Source organism: Lathyrus oleraceus, chromosome 7 (assembly GCF_024323335.1).
Source record: "Lathyrus oleraceus cultivar Zhongwan6 chromosome 7, CAAS_Psat_ZW6_1.0, whole genome shotgun sequence".
Classification (NCBI taxonomy): Eukaryota; Viridiplantae; Streptophyta; class Magnoliopsida; order Fabales; family Fabaceae; genus Lathyrus; species Lathyrus oleraceus.
In genome coordinates, this window is record NC_066585.1 from 366,128,059 (window position 1) to 366,143,667 (window position 15,609).

At 39.2% G+C, this 15,609-nt stretch overlaps 1 protein-coding gene and 1 non-coding gene across 2 annotated transcripts; one reads left to right on the plus strand and one right to left on the minus strand.

Moving 5' to 3' along the window:
• Positions 1-3,778: 3,778 nt before the first annotated feature.
• Positions 3,779-4,366, plus strand: LOC127103863 (uncharacterized). Its single transcript, XM_051041103.1, has one exon. It carries the CDS (start codon positions 3,779-3,781, stop codon positions 4,364-4,366), a length of 588 nt encoding a protein of 195 aa, XP_050897060.1.
• Positions 4,367-15,276: 10,910 nt separating this feature from the next.
• Positions 15,277-15,383, minus strand: LOC127109970 (small nucleolar RNA R71). The gene has a single exon (XR_007797211.1). It is a non-coding gene; the product is annotated as a small nucleolar RNA R71 (small nucleolar RNA).
• Positions 15,384-15,609: the final 226 nt, after the last annotated feature.

Here is a 15,609-nt window from a genome sequence, read left to right on the forward strand (position 1 = left end):
GGAACCCTTGGTTCCCTTGGAATTGTTGTTGTTGAGGGTGCGGTTGATAAGGTTGTTGTTGTCTCGGTTGATAGTCCCGTTGATTGGCCATGTAGTTTACTTCGTCAAAACCGGGAGGTGGACAAAATCCGGTGTCATGTTCACCTTTACAAAGTTCACAACAAGCTATTTGTTTAGCTTTTGACGGTTCTCTTAACTCTTTGATTTGTTGCGTTAAGAGTTCCACTTGTTGTGAGATGAGCTTGTTTTGGGCTAGGATGGCATCATTCGTCCCTAACTCAAGCACTCCCGCCTTCTTCAAAGAATTTCCACGACTTTGACTCTGAAGATCATTCAAAGCCATTCGATTGATAATGTTGGTGGCTTCTTCGGCACTTTTTGACATCAACGAGCCACCCGAGGTGGCATCCAACAATGTTTTGCAGTTTGGTTGAAGTCCATTTCTGAAGATATGGATTTGAGTTAATTCATCAAATCCATGCCCTTTACATTTCCTAAGCATGGACTTAAATCTCTCCCACGCTTCATTCAAAGATTCACTGGTTCCTTGAGAGAACACCGAGATGGCCGTCTTTGATTCCATGAATCGGTTATGGGAGAAAAATCTTTCAATGAATTTCTCTTCTAACACGTTCCAGTCTGTCATTACGGCTGGTGTTTGATCGAGATACCAATCCTTTGCTTTACCGAGCAAAGCGTGGGGAAATAAACGTCTGAACAACGGAAGCTCCTGAGCCTGATCCACTCCGGCAGCCAATGCTATCTCATAAAATTTTGTGAGAAAAGCAAATGGGTCTTCATGGTCCATTCCGGTGAATGGACTCCCATATAATAAATTCAGAGTTCCCGTCTTCATCTCAGCTTGCCTTCCTGTTTGGTTGGCAAACTGAGCGGTGTTCCTTGGACTATTGATACATGGAGTAGAAATAGGTGGTGGTGGTTGTGGCTCCATGTTTGGTATGAATGGGTGTGGATTTGTGGTTGAAGAACTTTCTCCTTGCTCTTGGCGTTGTCTAGCCTGTTGCCTCCTACGTCTCGTTTTGCTATTGAGCCTCCTTGCAGTTCTCTCGATCTCAGGATCAAAAAGAAGTTCGTCCACAGGGATTTTCCCTCGCATAAAACGTAAGCTGCACACTAAACCAAACAAATTACAAGCACAAGTCAAAAATTCACAAGCTAAAACTTAAACAACCATTGCGATGCTCGCAATATCAATTTACAATCCCCGGCAACGGCGCCATTTTGTTGAAATGTATATTTCGTGTCGGGTTTTTGTTATCGTATCCACAGAGATTGTAAGATATCACCGCCGTTCGATGGTTGTATTAATCTTAGCTCAATGTAACAATAGGGTTTTGGTTTTAATCAAGTTATCTTGCATAAAAAGTAATAAGTTTCGGTAAAAGTTATGGTTTGATTAAATGAGAAATATTGTCAAAGTTAGGTTTCAATGATCACTTTGCATGTATTTGCTCGGTCAACAATCTTATAAACTCCTTTAGATGATAAATCATTTCACAAAGTCCTCTCAATATGTTTCTCTCGAACACATATTGTGAGTTTTGCCATATTGATCCATTGTTTCTCTCGAACACAATCTATCAAAATGATAACTTTTTGGTTCAACCTTATGGTGAACAAAATCATTCGTTACTATCTCTAGCTAACAAACAAGTTTGGATGAAAACCTAGGTCAAGAGTCGGTAAACATCTCTCGATCATAAACCAACACAAAGAGTTTTAAATAGAAACAAAGTTTTCATCATATATTTACCGTTAAAGAGTTTACATATGAGGATCCTTACATTTACACACAAAGCTAGTAATCACCTACATCTAACCTTGACAAATGGATGACTTAGCTACTCATTTTCATGGTAGCTTGGTCGGCAAGTAAGGAAAGAAGGTTGATCAACATCCAAGTCGGATAATCGAAGTTGGATGGGAATCCACCTTCTTTTTGTAGAAGATGGTTCTAAGATGAAGAGAAAATAAAAACTAGGGCATAAAAATCCCAAGAACAATGCTGCAAAAATATCTAGAAGAAAGTACAAAAGTGGAAAAAGTTGGTAAAAATGAGGTATGGTGCTCAAAAGTGGCACCTGCTACTTATAGACCTCAGCTGGTCTGTCATGTTCGCTAGGCGAGCAGAATGGCTCGCCTAGCGAGGGTCTAAAATGGGCACAAAAGGCCCCTGCGCCCAGAGAGAACAGGGCCTGCTGAATTGTGATGTTCGCCTAGCGAACATACCTTCGCCTAGCGAAGGACACGCTTCAACCTTCGCCCCAGCGAGGTTGAGAGGTTTTGCTACTGGAATGCTCGCTGGGGACTCGCTAGAGCTTCGCCTAGCGAGTGAGTGTTGGCTGCGTTTTTTCAACAAAACAGAATGAATTCGCTACCACCTTCGCCTTGAGCTCGCCTAGCGAATTAATTTGCTAATTTACTGGAGCTTTTCGCCTGGAACTCGCCTAGCGAACCAAAGCTTCGCCACAGCCTCGCCTAGCGAGCAGGCAGATGAAATGCTTGTATTCTTTGGTTCCTTTGCCAATTTCTTTGTGTCTTCATTTTCAATTAGTTCATGTCTTTCCTGCACAATAACACACAAATCAAAGGCACCAAGCTTGTTTATCAATGTAATGCATTCCATGTAAAACAAATATGGTTTTGACAGTTTTAGCAAGGAAAAAGAGTGAAAGATGCCCACATATGATAGCTCTAATAAGCACTTTTGGGCATCTAACACTCAACCAATTTGTCAATAGCCATCGGTATAAAAAAGATTATTGAAGGAATTGCGGCTAACGAGCACTTGGAGTTGTACAACAGATGTGTAAGTAAACCGAAATGGGTTATCAATTTGAAGATGGAACCCAATAGAATTCGTATAGAAGATACTATCACTGCCGAAGTAGAGAAGAAGCTGAAGGAGATGAATATAGGTACCCAACAGGTAGCTCAAGTCCAACTTGCTCCTATTGTCTGTTATGAGATTTGTAATGGACCGCACCAAACAATGTATTGTTTTGCGACTCCTCAACAAGTTGTGGAAATCAAATTTTTGAAGCAGAATAATCCCTATTCCAACACGTAAAATCCGGGTTGGAAGAATCATCCCAATTTCTCATGGAAAGATCAAAAAGGGAATGCTCCTCAACAAGGTTAATACCAAACTCAAAATCAACAACAACAGCAACAACAAGCGCCTAAGAAATCTGATTGGGAGATTTCCATTGAAAGAATGGCAACTCATAATGTTCAATCCCAAGAAGAAAACATAAATAATCAGAAAAACACTACCGCATCCATAAAAAATCTTGAAGTTCAGATGGGTCAAATAGCACAACAATTAGCCTCGAGTTCTCAAGTACAAGATGCTCTACCTAGTGCAACTGTGACAAATCCTAAAGAGCATAATAATGTTAGTGTTGTGACAACGAGAAGCGGTAAATCTCATGAAGTCCTTGAGATCAAGGAAAATGAAGTTGTGAGGGAATAATTGGTTGCACCGAAACAAGTGGTGAAAGAAAAAGTCATTGAACCAAAGTCGTTCATAAAGCTTCCCTTTCCCACCAGAAACAAGAAAAAGGGGCAACATGAGAAAAAATTTGAGAAGTTCCTAGAGTTGTTCAAGAAGCTAGAAATTAACATTCCGCTTTTGGAAGCACTTGAACAAATGCCTACCTATGCCAAGTTCATGAAGGACATCGTTTCTAAGAGGCGTACCATTGACACCAACCCGGTTATTCTAACAGAAACTTATAGTGCTATTTTGTAGGGTATGAAGATCCCAACGAAGAAGAAAGATCGAGGAGTTGTCACTATTCCTTACACCATCGGAGATAGGTCATTCAAAAAAGCTCAGATTGATCTAGGACTCAGTGTGAGTCTCATACCGTTATCCATTTACAAGAAACTGGGTATAGGGGTTGTACAAGATACCATGACGACACTCCAATTCTTCAATCATTCGGTTAAGAAACCTTATGGTATTGTTGAATATGTTCTAGTGAAAATTGACAAGTTTGTATTCCCGGTGGATTTCGTGATTTTAGAAATGCCTGAGGATGAAGATATTCCTCTGATTCTTGGGAGACCCTTTTTAGAGACTGAAAGATGCTTGATCAACATAGAGGAAGGTACTATGACTTTTAAGGTTTATGATGAGGAATTAAAAATTGATGTTCGAAACACCATGAAATACAAAGATGATATTGGAATGAGTCATACAATAGAGGTTTTGGATCAAGTGATTACTTATGATAGTCATTTGAATGCACCGCAGTTACCTTTGGAAAGAGTGTTTAGTTTGTCCATTTTTTATGGTGATAAAGAAGTGGATAACGGGGAATCCGAAGTGCTGCCATGATGGACGCACAACTCCATTGGAAAGGATCTCGACCACACATGTGGGAAGATTTACGATTATCTCAATCATGTGAGGAGAATAAAGAGTCCAAGAAGGAGACGGAGTTGAAATAACTTCCCGAGAATCTATAATAAATTTGAGCCTCAAGTGTATCCAAGAAGAAAAGCTCATCCAAGTTCTATAAAAATACAAAAATGCTATCGGATGGGCAATTGAGAACTTGAAAGGTATTAGCCCTACAGTGTGCATGCATAAAATTCTCATGGAAGACGATCACAAACCGGTGGTCCATCCCCAAAGAAGACTTAACCCAACAATGAAAGAAGTGGTTCGGAAAGAAGTGGTTCGGAAAGAAGTGGTGAAATTGTTAGACGCAGGTCTTATCTACAATATATCTGACAGCGCATGGGTGAGTCCGGTGCATGTGGTCCCCCAAAAGGAAGGGACCACCATCATAATAAACGAGAAGAATGAGTTAATCCCTACAAGGACAGTTACAAGTTGGCGTGTGTGTATTGACTATATGAGGTTAAACATCGCGTCTAGAAAAGACCATTTCCCATTGCCATTCATTCATCAAATGTTGGAAAGGCTAGTCGGTCATGACTACTACTGTTTTCTAGATGGATACTTCGGGTATAATCAGATTTATGTTGCTCCGGAAGACCAAGAGAAGACAACATTCACATGCCCTTATGGTTTATTTGCATACAGAAGAATGCCATTCGGGTTGTGTAATGCTCCAGCCACTTTCCAACGTTGCATGCCTTCCATATTCACTGACATGCTTGAAAAGCATATGGAAGTGTTCATGGATGACTTTTCGGTCTTCGGATCTTCGTTTGATACTTGTTTAACTAACCTTTCTCTTTTTTTAGACAGGTGCCATAAAACAAATTTGATTATGAACTAGGAGAAATGTCATTTCATGGTGCGAGAAGGAATAGTCTTGGGTCACAAAATTTCCTACAAGGGAATTCAAGTCGACCAAGCAAAATTATAGGTGATACCTAAACTCCCGCCTTCAGTTAACGAGAAAGGTATTAGGAGTTTCTTACAACATGCGGGTTTTTACCGCAGGTTCATAAGAGATTTCTCTAAAATAGCCAAACCGATGACCACTCTATTGGTCAAGGATAAGGCTTTTATGTTCGATGAAGAATGCACCACAGCTTTTGAGACATTAAAAAAAAAATTAGTATCAGCACCAATTGTTATTGCCCCATATTGGTCTCTCTCGTTTGAGATCATGTGCGATGTTAGTGATATTGTTGTAGGGGAAGTTCTAGGACAGCGGAGAGAGAAGTTGCTACATGTTATTTACTATGCTAGTCATGTGATGAACCCTGCACAAATGAACTATACAACTACAGAGAAGGAGTTGTTGGTTGTGGTTTATGCATTTGACAAAGGTTGTTGTTTATACTGACCATGCTGCTTTGAAATATTTATTTTCTAAACAGGATGCTAAGCCAAGGCTTCTAAGGTGGATATTGCTCCTCCAAGAATTTGATGTGGATATAAGGGACAAAAGACGATGTGAAAACATCGTAGCCGATCATTTGTCTCGAATGTCACCAATTGATGAAACAGAAGACAAAAGACCAATAAAGGATGAGTTTGTTGGGGAACACATCCTAGCTATCATTGGTATCCCGTGGTTTGCAGACTACGCGAATTATCTGGTAGGTGGTGTAATCCTTAATGATTTTGATTCTAACAAGAAGAAAAAGTTTTTACATGATTGTAGGTTCTACTTGTGGGATGACCCATTCCTATACAAGACAGGAGTAGATGGGCTAGTCAGAAGATGCGTCCTGGAGGAGGAACAAAGGGATGTGCTTAGAGCTTGTCATGACTCGGATTATGGAGGACACTTTAGTGGTGACAGAACAACAACTAAAGTCCTTCAGTCGGGTCTATGTTAGCCCACATTGTTCAAAGATGCTTAAGACATAGTCAAGGAGTGCGACAGATGTCAAAGAACAGGAAATATTTCTAAGAGAAATCAAATGTCGTAGAATGCCATGCTGGAAGTCGAATTGTTTGATTTGTGGGGAATAGACTTCATGGGACCGTTTCCACCCACATTTGGAAAGAATTACATCTTGGTAGCAGTGGACTATGTGTCAAAGTGGGTGGAAGCGGTGGCATTGCCCACTAATGATTCTAGAGTGGTAGTGACTTTTTTGAAGAATAATATTTTCTTGAGATTTGGAGTGCCGAGAGCACTTATCAGTGATGAAGGTACTCATTTCTTAAACAAACTGATGGAAAATATGCTGAATAAATATAACATTAAACACAAGATCGCCACCCCATATCACCCTCAAACGAGTGGCCAGGTCGAAGTGTCCAACAAGCAGATAAAACAAATCTTGGAAAAGACTGTCTCCGCATCTCGGAAAGACTGGGCAATGAAGCTGGAAGATTCACTATGGGCGTATAGAACGGAATTCAAAATTCCTATAAGTATGTCCCCCTATCAATTAGTTTATGGTAAAGCTTGTCACTTTCCACTCGAGTTGGAGCACAAAGCGTTTTGGGCTTCCAGATTTTTAAATTATGATCTGGTCAAAGTTGGTGAATCCTGAATTCTTCAACTCCATCAGCTATAAGAATTTAAGAATCAAGCTTATGAGAATGCCAAACTCTATAAGGAGAAGACAAAAAAATGGCATAATCAGAAGATCCTGAGAAAGGAGTTTTTGTAGGGGCAGTTGATACTCTTGTTTAATTCCAGGTTAAAACTCTTTCCGGGAAAGTTGAAATCCAGATGGTTCGGTCCATTTTTGGTTCACAAAGTGTTTCCCCATGGAGCAATAGAACTTAAAAATAAAAGTAATGGGGACACATTTAAGGTAAATGGACAAAGATTGAAACATTACTATAAAGGGCAGGAGATTGAGTTGATAGATAATGTTCGTCTTAGAGGATAAGAGGGACGATCATCGAACCATGTGATGTTAAACGTAGCGCTTAGTGGGAGGCAACCGAAGCTGTTTAATCCTAATGATTTCAGTTGTTTTGGTGTGGTTCATTTCTTTTTGTTTGTAGGTTCGCGCAATAATCGCATAGGATGGAAGGGGAGGTTTGAAATCAAGCAAAAGAATATAATTTGCTAGAAAAGCAAGGAGAGACAGGTGTAAAGATGAAGTTTTTTGGAAAAAAAACAGAGTCCTGACACAACTGCTCGTGTCAGCTGACACAGCCCGTGTCAGGCAATGCCGATCAGGATGATTAAAGTTTCCAGTAGGCTGACACGGCCGCCCGTGTCAGCTGACACGACCCGTGTCAATCCTACTGTAAGAAGGGTGGAAAAATAGAACCTTGACACGGTCGTCTGTGTCACGGGACACGGCCCGTGTCAGGCAGTGCGGGGAAGTTTTTTTTGGCTTTTCAAATCCCCTTTGTGTGGTCCCCACTAGGATTTTTCACCAGTAAACATCATTTTAACTCATCATCAATCCTATTAATCAGATTGTTTTCACTTTTCTCTCTCTTTCTCACATAACCCTCCTTCTTCCTCCATTACTTCTCATTTTCTCCATAGCATCCACCATCAGAGCTCATCCCTTTACCACCATAAATCGTCCAAATCGTCGACTCACTTCACGAAAGTTTCTCCATTTTCCGTCAATTACAAGTACACGGTAATCTTTTCTTCTAACTCGATACTTTATTTTTGCTCAAAAATTTTGCAGGAACCAAATATGCCGCCTAGACGAATTGCTAAAGGAAAGCAAACGGAGGTTGAGCTGTCAAGGCCTCGGAAAAGGACCATTCGCCATCCAAATTCTCACGACATCATTTTCGACAACCCGAAGCATGAGAGGTGTTACTCATCTCACGTCAAGGGTAAGATAACGCTAACGAGGTATTTATGCTTTGACACTCTTGCTCAATTGGGTCTGTCTGAGGAATTGGATAAAATGTTTCACGTGCTAGGCATGCTAGAATTTGTGCACTGTGAGGTGCCTACATTTGAGCGCATAACTTTAGAATTTTTTAGTACTATTAAGTTTAAGCTGAATAAGGGATGGAAAGGTACCACGATGTACTATGGTGGAACTATGCATTTCAGGTTATATAATGTTGACCATGAGTTGATGGTTGAGCAGCTAGGTGAGATCCTCCACTCACCGTTGTATGGCCCCGGAGCCGTTCCAGATAGCTTTAATGCTAAAACTTTTTGGTTAGCCATCACGGGTCGAACCGATTATGTGGCAAAGGGGGCTAAAGAATTTGGCATTCAGAACCCCTGTTTCCTCTACGCTTAGAAGGTACTGACTTTCACACTCTTTGGTAGGGGTGATAGTACTGGTGTGGCTACCCAGAGGGAGCTATTCTTTCTGTTTTCCATGGCAAACAGGGTCGCTGTGAGCGTTGTAACATTTACAACTGACTACCTCGGTAGAGTGGGCAGAGCTGCTTATGGGAGAATCTCCATTGGGGGTATAATCATACAGATAGCCCACCATTTTGGTTATGTCCCTGCTTCCCTGAATGAGACACCAGTGTCAGGTAAGAATAAGCTGGACATGAACGCTCTAGTTCAGCAAGGTATGATCTCCCAAATCTATGATTATTATGCTTTGATGAGTTCTAGTCAATTTATCACGGCCCTTCCTGACCCTGCGAGGATAAGCATTTCCGACACTACTAATTAGTTATACGAGAGTGTTGTCCATGACGATATGGACGAGCACAATGCTGACCCTTTTGTTACAGGTGACCAGTACGAGGAAGATGCGTAGGAGCAAGAGCAGTTTGTCCCTCCGCAAGAGGACACCACGTATACAGGTGCCAGGTCATCATCTATGACACTGGACCAATGGTCATGGATACAGACTAAGATCGGTGATCTCCGAGCGGAGCAGGCACGCCAAGGAATAGAGCAAGCTCATCAAGGGACAGTTATGGATGAGATGCATGCGCTAATGCAACAGTTAATGTTGCAATTCCCTCCGCCGCAATGAGGTTGTGTGAGTTCCCCCTCTATCATGGATTAAACATTGCGGTCAATGTTTGGTTCAAGTGTGTGTGTGGGGGGTGGTATTACTTTTAGCATTATTTTTATGTCATTTTTCTGATTGTGTATTGTTTATTTAATAAGTGAGTATGGTATTTTGTGTGATACAGATAGAGGGTATTCGTGTCAGATGAATGATGAGGCTTGGAGCTATTGGATGAAAGACACACCCTTTACTTGCTCTCCCGGAAACCCCCGAAAGTTGATATTGCTGAAGTGAATAATCGGACGTGATTTTCTGTCACTAGACTACAAAGGAATACTTTGTACCCGAAGCAACGGCGAAGCTACATCACACTAAGAGGTATCTTGGAAACCTGTATGCTATACCAAACATGGTGAGAATCACAAAAAGACAAACACTTATCATCATGAGAGCTTTTCAGGTATGTCTCTGTCACTCTGAGTTTACGTAAGTAGATACTAGAATTTCATAACACACATGTTATGCCTTTTGTGTCAATAATTTAGCGATATCTTAAGCAATCTTCATTGGACTTATGTATAAGTCACAACTATTTAAGGTCGGGCAATAGAGATTTAGGTGTTAATGCATGTTAGAGACATAATATAATGGACTATGCTCATAAAATATACCACACACAAAAAGAATATGCAAAAAGGTGGACCTAATCTCATCCATACTCATGTTGATTTTGCAATCAACTAGTCTTAGGATCTAGAGATGAAGAGGGGGGGGAATGGAATCAACACAAATTGGTCAAAGGAGGACTTTTACCAAATTAAGATCATTCATTCATTTTGGGAGATGAAATGTACATTTCATCAATCCCCTAAATTCAATTATCTTAACTCAACAAAGTCAAATAAACCTTGACCAAGGCCCAACAACACAAGTCAAACTCAACAAGTCAAAATTAGAAGCTCAACACAATTTATTTTGAATTTAAATAATTAAAATTAACTAAAATATGCATTAAATTAAATTATGGTTTATCAAATCTCTAAAAACTCATCAAAACACCAAAGAAATGGCCATGAGATTTATCATAGGTCAAACAAGGTCAAAGGACCTTGGAGAAAAAATTTCATCATTTTTGGAAACTTAAAACTATTTTTAAACAATTAAAAAAATTCACAAAATCAATTAAATCATGAAAAATATTAATAATGATCCAAAAAATAATTTAAATTCAGAAAATGAAAGAGGACATTATTTAAATTTTTTTGGTGAAACTCTCATATTTTTTGGATCAATATTAAAATTAATATGAATTAATGAAAATAAAACAAATAAAATGAAAATCAAATAATCAGAAAAAACTTGGACCACTTGATCTCCCTCATTAATTGAAGTGTAAGATCAAGTGGTCACAAGCGCGCAATCTACGATGGACTCTAGTCAGCGCGCTACAAACTTGGTAATTCAAACCAACTCACAAGATTATTTCATTTGAAAAGGATCATGTGGCTCTGAACACGCCAACTCACCACCGGAGCTACAGCTCCGGTCTCCTTCTCAGGTGAGCCTCGCTGGACTGGTTCAGTCATAACCATCACCAAAATTAAAAAGAAGGACATGATTTTAAAGTAAAAATGGCACTGAGCTCGAATCTGGCCTCAATTCATCCTAACTCCAAGTATATTGAAAGATACAAGGAGTTGAAATTTGAGGTGCACGATCTGAGTTGCTTCGATTTGACCTCAAAGCAACTCAATCTTGTTGCCTACATTGGTAGGACTTCAGACAACGGGGGATCCAAGAGAATTATGGAGAATTGAGTAAGAATCGAATAGATGAAATTTTCTAGAAAATACCTTCAATGCAGGTTTGAATTCAACTGTTATTTCTTTGATCCGTGCTTGATCTTGCTCAGAATGCTTGCATGAGTAGATTAGAATGATCAAAAGGCTTTGGATCCCTGGAGTTTTGAATCTCAAAATAGTGAGATTCAAACTCAATTTCCAATGGAAATTCTTAGGTTTATCCTCTCAAATGAAATGGTTTGGTGTTTGGGATCGAAGCTGGCACGAAGGGGTCCTCATTTCTGATGCATATGGTCTCTATTTATAGCTAATTCAAATGATATTTGCACCCTTGAGGTGAACTTCCAAATTTGGAAATGAGTGATGCATGGGTGGGAGTGTACAGGCCCATGAAATCATTCCATTTGGTCCATGATTGAGTATACATAAGTCTGAGATCATGTTGAAATGCTAGGAAAATGTGCATGTAGGTTTGAAGTTCAATCTTGCCAGATGACGATGCAATGTTCAAGCCATGCACAACCCATTCAAATCTTGTCCAAAATGGATGAAATTGGACTTTTTGGAAAGGTTAGATCAAGAGGAAAAACTTTCATGTTGGACACTTTTTCATTTGAACCTTGTATCATGATGAATTTTGAGGTGGAAGTTTGGAAAATTAAACATATCAAATAAATTTCTAAGTGTCAAGCCATATGTTCACTTATTCCACCTTGGCTAACTTTTTATGTGACCTCCAAATAAGAAAAGTTCCTTCATCAAAGTTTTATCTCTCTCAAATTAATTCAAAATGGTCACAAATTTGACCTTATTTGGATTTAATATGAAGGAGTTATGCATTTTTGAAGTTGAGGAAAATCACTTGTTCAATGGTATTGGTCCAAAATGACCTATAATATATCCTCATATCACATGCTCATAAAAGTTGAATTAGCATGTGCCCTACCTACAAAAGAGTTAGACAAAATGCAAAGATATATTTTTGGGTTTTTAATTAGTAAAGATGATAAAATACAAAGTATGATACAATCAAATGGTGCTTGGTGATCTCTCCCAATGCAAACCCAATGAATGAGGGGTAAGGGGGATGCCAAGTTGTGATCCCAATGCTAATGCATATGATGAGATAGCACGAGGGATCTTAGGGTCAAAATTGGGGTCTTACAGCTGCCCCTATTTAAGGACGTTCTAATTGAGGAGATGAAGGTTAAAATCTTCGTATCGACTCAGTAGAATGGGCTTAATTAACAACATATATAAACAAATTTTGGTCCCTAAGAGACCTCATGATGCATATGATATGAATGTTAAAGTAAGTCTTTCTGGGGAAATATTGCCACAAAGGAAAAGAATTTAGAGAGACCGAAAGTCCGCAGTAGTATAACGCATTCCGTAAGGAAAACTCACTAGGGAGACAGAGACTCTGAGGGGATTAAAAGGTTGTGTGTAGGCTAGGCTACGACTTAAAACAAGTTGGGGGACACGAGGGATTCCATGAAAATAAATCAATGGAAAGACTCAGCCAAGGGACACAAGGAATGTTTGCAGAGGAAACAGATAAATCAGAACAGAACTGAAATACTCGAACCACGCAGGAACAACAATTTCACTGAGGAAATACGCACTCAAACTCAACTTGGGGAAGAAAGGATCTTCAACACAGGAGGAGCAGAAATATATCATCCACTACCGGTTACTGGGTACAGGGATAACAAAATTTGACAGGGAGGACATCCGCTACCGGTTAGGGTATACATATCAAGGATGACTGATAACATGAAATTATATCATATTTTAGGACTTAATTCAATTAAATTATAATATTATTTATTTCAATTTACTTCATTTTATTAGATATTACGCGGTATTTCCTTTCTATTTGTCTCAGGTGATCTATTTGAAGCAAAAGTAAAAAAGGAAGAAAAGGAGGTGCAAAAAGAAGTGAAAAGAAGCAAATATCAAAGCCCAGCCCAAAGCACAAGAACACAGGCGTTGTGCCTGTGACGAACGTCACAGAGGCTGTGACGGGCGTCACGCCTTGCTCCTGTGACGAACGTCACACATGGTGTGACGAACGTCACACCATCCCCCTACATTTTTGCCTTCAGAGACGTTGAGTCCTATATGCACGCTGAATCCTATTTCCACGCCTATACCTCCGTTACGTGAAGACTTTTGACGCGGACTGCTTTTTGCAAACCGTTACAGGAAGTGCTACAAGTATAAATACCAGCTTTGCAAACCTAAAGGAGTTCCACGCTTTTTCCAGATTTTGTTTTACCGTTTTCCATTTTTTTCTTCTTCTTTCAGCAGCTTAGGCATTATTTCTTTACAGTATTATTCTTGCAATTTTTATTATTTTCTGTTGCAACTCTATTTCCTCTTCAGCATTTAATTAATTTTCACATAATAGTTTCTACACCGGAAACTATTGTGTACCTTTTCACCGGATCTAACCTTACGTTAGAATCTAGTTTTTTTTATTCCTTCGTTTTAATTTGTTGGTTAATTGAAGAATTCAAGAACAAATCCTACCGGCTTGTGGTGGAGTGTTCAAGACTACTGTTTAAATTATTCAGGTTCCTTTAATTATTGTTTAATGCTTTGTTTTATTATTTATTTATATTATTTGCTTGAGATGAGCCTGTTTATGCATGATAATTATTTAAGTTCGTTTAGCATGTCTAGCTAATTTACTTAGATATCGGTATGTAAAGTAACCGGATTAAGGAATCAAAACTAAGTCGGTTAAATTAAGTTTAAAATTAAAATCACTCTTTTTACGGTCTCAATTTACAGGTTTAACAACAAGGTTTTTGTACGAAAGTAAAAGACATAAAGAAGTTAAAATCAATAGAGCGAGAGTTTGAGGTTTTAACTGGACAGTGTAAATTGGACATTAATTCTATATCAGGGCGAAAGCAATTTTCAGAGTTAATTAAATTCTAATCTTTTTCAAAAAGTATTTTTAAAGATTGAATGTGAGGACGAGAGTTAAGCATTTGAATTTAATTATATAACCTAAGTCAACAGAGCGAGAGTTTGAGATAAGGGTGTTTAAACGGTTAGTGTTTTCTTAAAAAGAGTTTCTACGGACTTTATTGCTTTCAAAATATGGTTTTTGACTTAATTATAAGTGACAGCTACGTTAACATAAAATTATGGTTTATTCAACAGAGCGAGAGTTTGAGATAGAACTTTTAATCAATAAAGTCAATTGAAATGATTTATTTTAAAACCAAGAAACCAACAAAGAATTGATTCCCTAATTACGACGAACTGCATACCGATATCCGCTTATTAATATTTAATCTAGATCTTAGTTTAGTTTTTAGCTTTTCCCCAAACAATCAAACATGATCCACCTTAGCTTTACGAAGTAACCTTAGATAACGGTATATCGATTCATAAGTCCCTGTGGGATCGATATCTTTTAAAACTACGCGATAGAACTGTGCACTTGCAGTTTGTACCCAATTCGACTCATAAAGTCGAGCGATCAAGTTTTTGGCGCCGTTGCCGGGGACTTTTATTTAGTCGATATCGTAACTCTTCCGTTACGCTATAGAGACTAAGGTTTCTTTTTCTTTTCTTTCTATCGTCGATTTGTATGCCACGCACTCGCTCACAAGGCGAGCCGCTCTATTTACGAATCAACGATGTCGAACTATATCTCCGAGTCTTACGACGAATTCGGGAATATCGTGCTGCAAACAATCTCCCTCTGGTCGAACTTCCTGATTTCAAAAACATTTTCCCTTCGATACCCGAGATGGCAGAACCAGCTCGTGCTCTTAGAGATTACGCCGCTCCATCGCAAGATGAACCGCATTCAAGTATTGCTCCGCCCGCAATCGAAGCAAACAACTTCGAACTCAAACCTTCACTGTTGCAGGCAGTACAATAGAACCAATTCTCTGGAAATCCTACCGAGGATCCAAACCTTCATTTATCCGTATTTGTCCAATACGCTGATACTGTTAAAGCTAATGGTGTCACTTCAGAGGCAATTCGACTTCGTCTTTTTCCTTTCTCATTAAGAGATAGTGCTAGAAGATGGCTTCAGTCTCTCCCTTCCAACTCTGTCACCACGTGGAACGAGTTGAAGAAAGTTTTTCTTGCCCGATATTTTCCGCCAAGCAAAACAGCTATGTTAAGAGCCCAGATAAATGGATTTAAACAGAAAGATAACGAGTCTCTTTTCGAAGCATGGGAAAGATACAAAGACATGATGAGACTTTGCCCACACCATGGTTTAGAAGACTGGTTAGTAATTCACACATTCTATAATGGTCTCTTGTACAACACAAGGTTAACAATAGACGCCGCTGCAGGTGGTGCACTAATGAACAAACCTTATGCTGATGCTTACCAGCTTATCGAAAGCATGGCCCAAAACCACTATCAGTGGGGAACCGAACGAACAATGGTGGAAAAACCTCAAACGAAAACCGGCATGTACGAGATAAGTAACCTTGATCAT

Coding starts and splice junctions, on each gene's coding strand:
- LOC127103863 (XM_051041103.1), top strand. CDS start 3,779: ATGAAGATCCCAACGAAGAAGAAAGATCGAGGAGTTGTCACTATTCCT.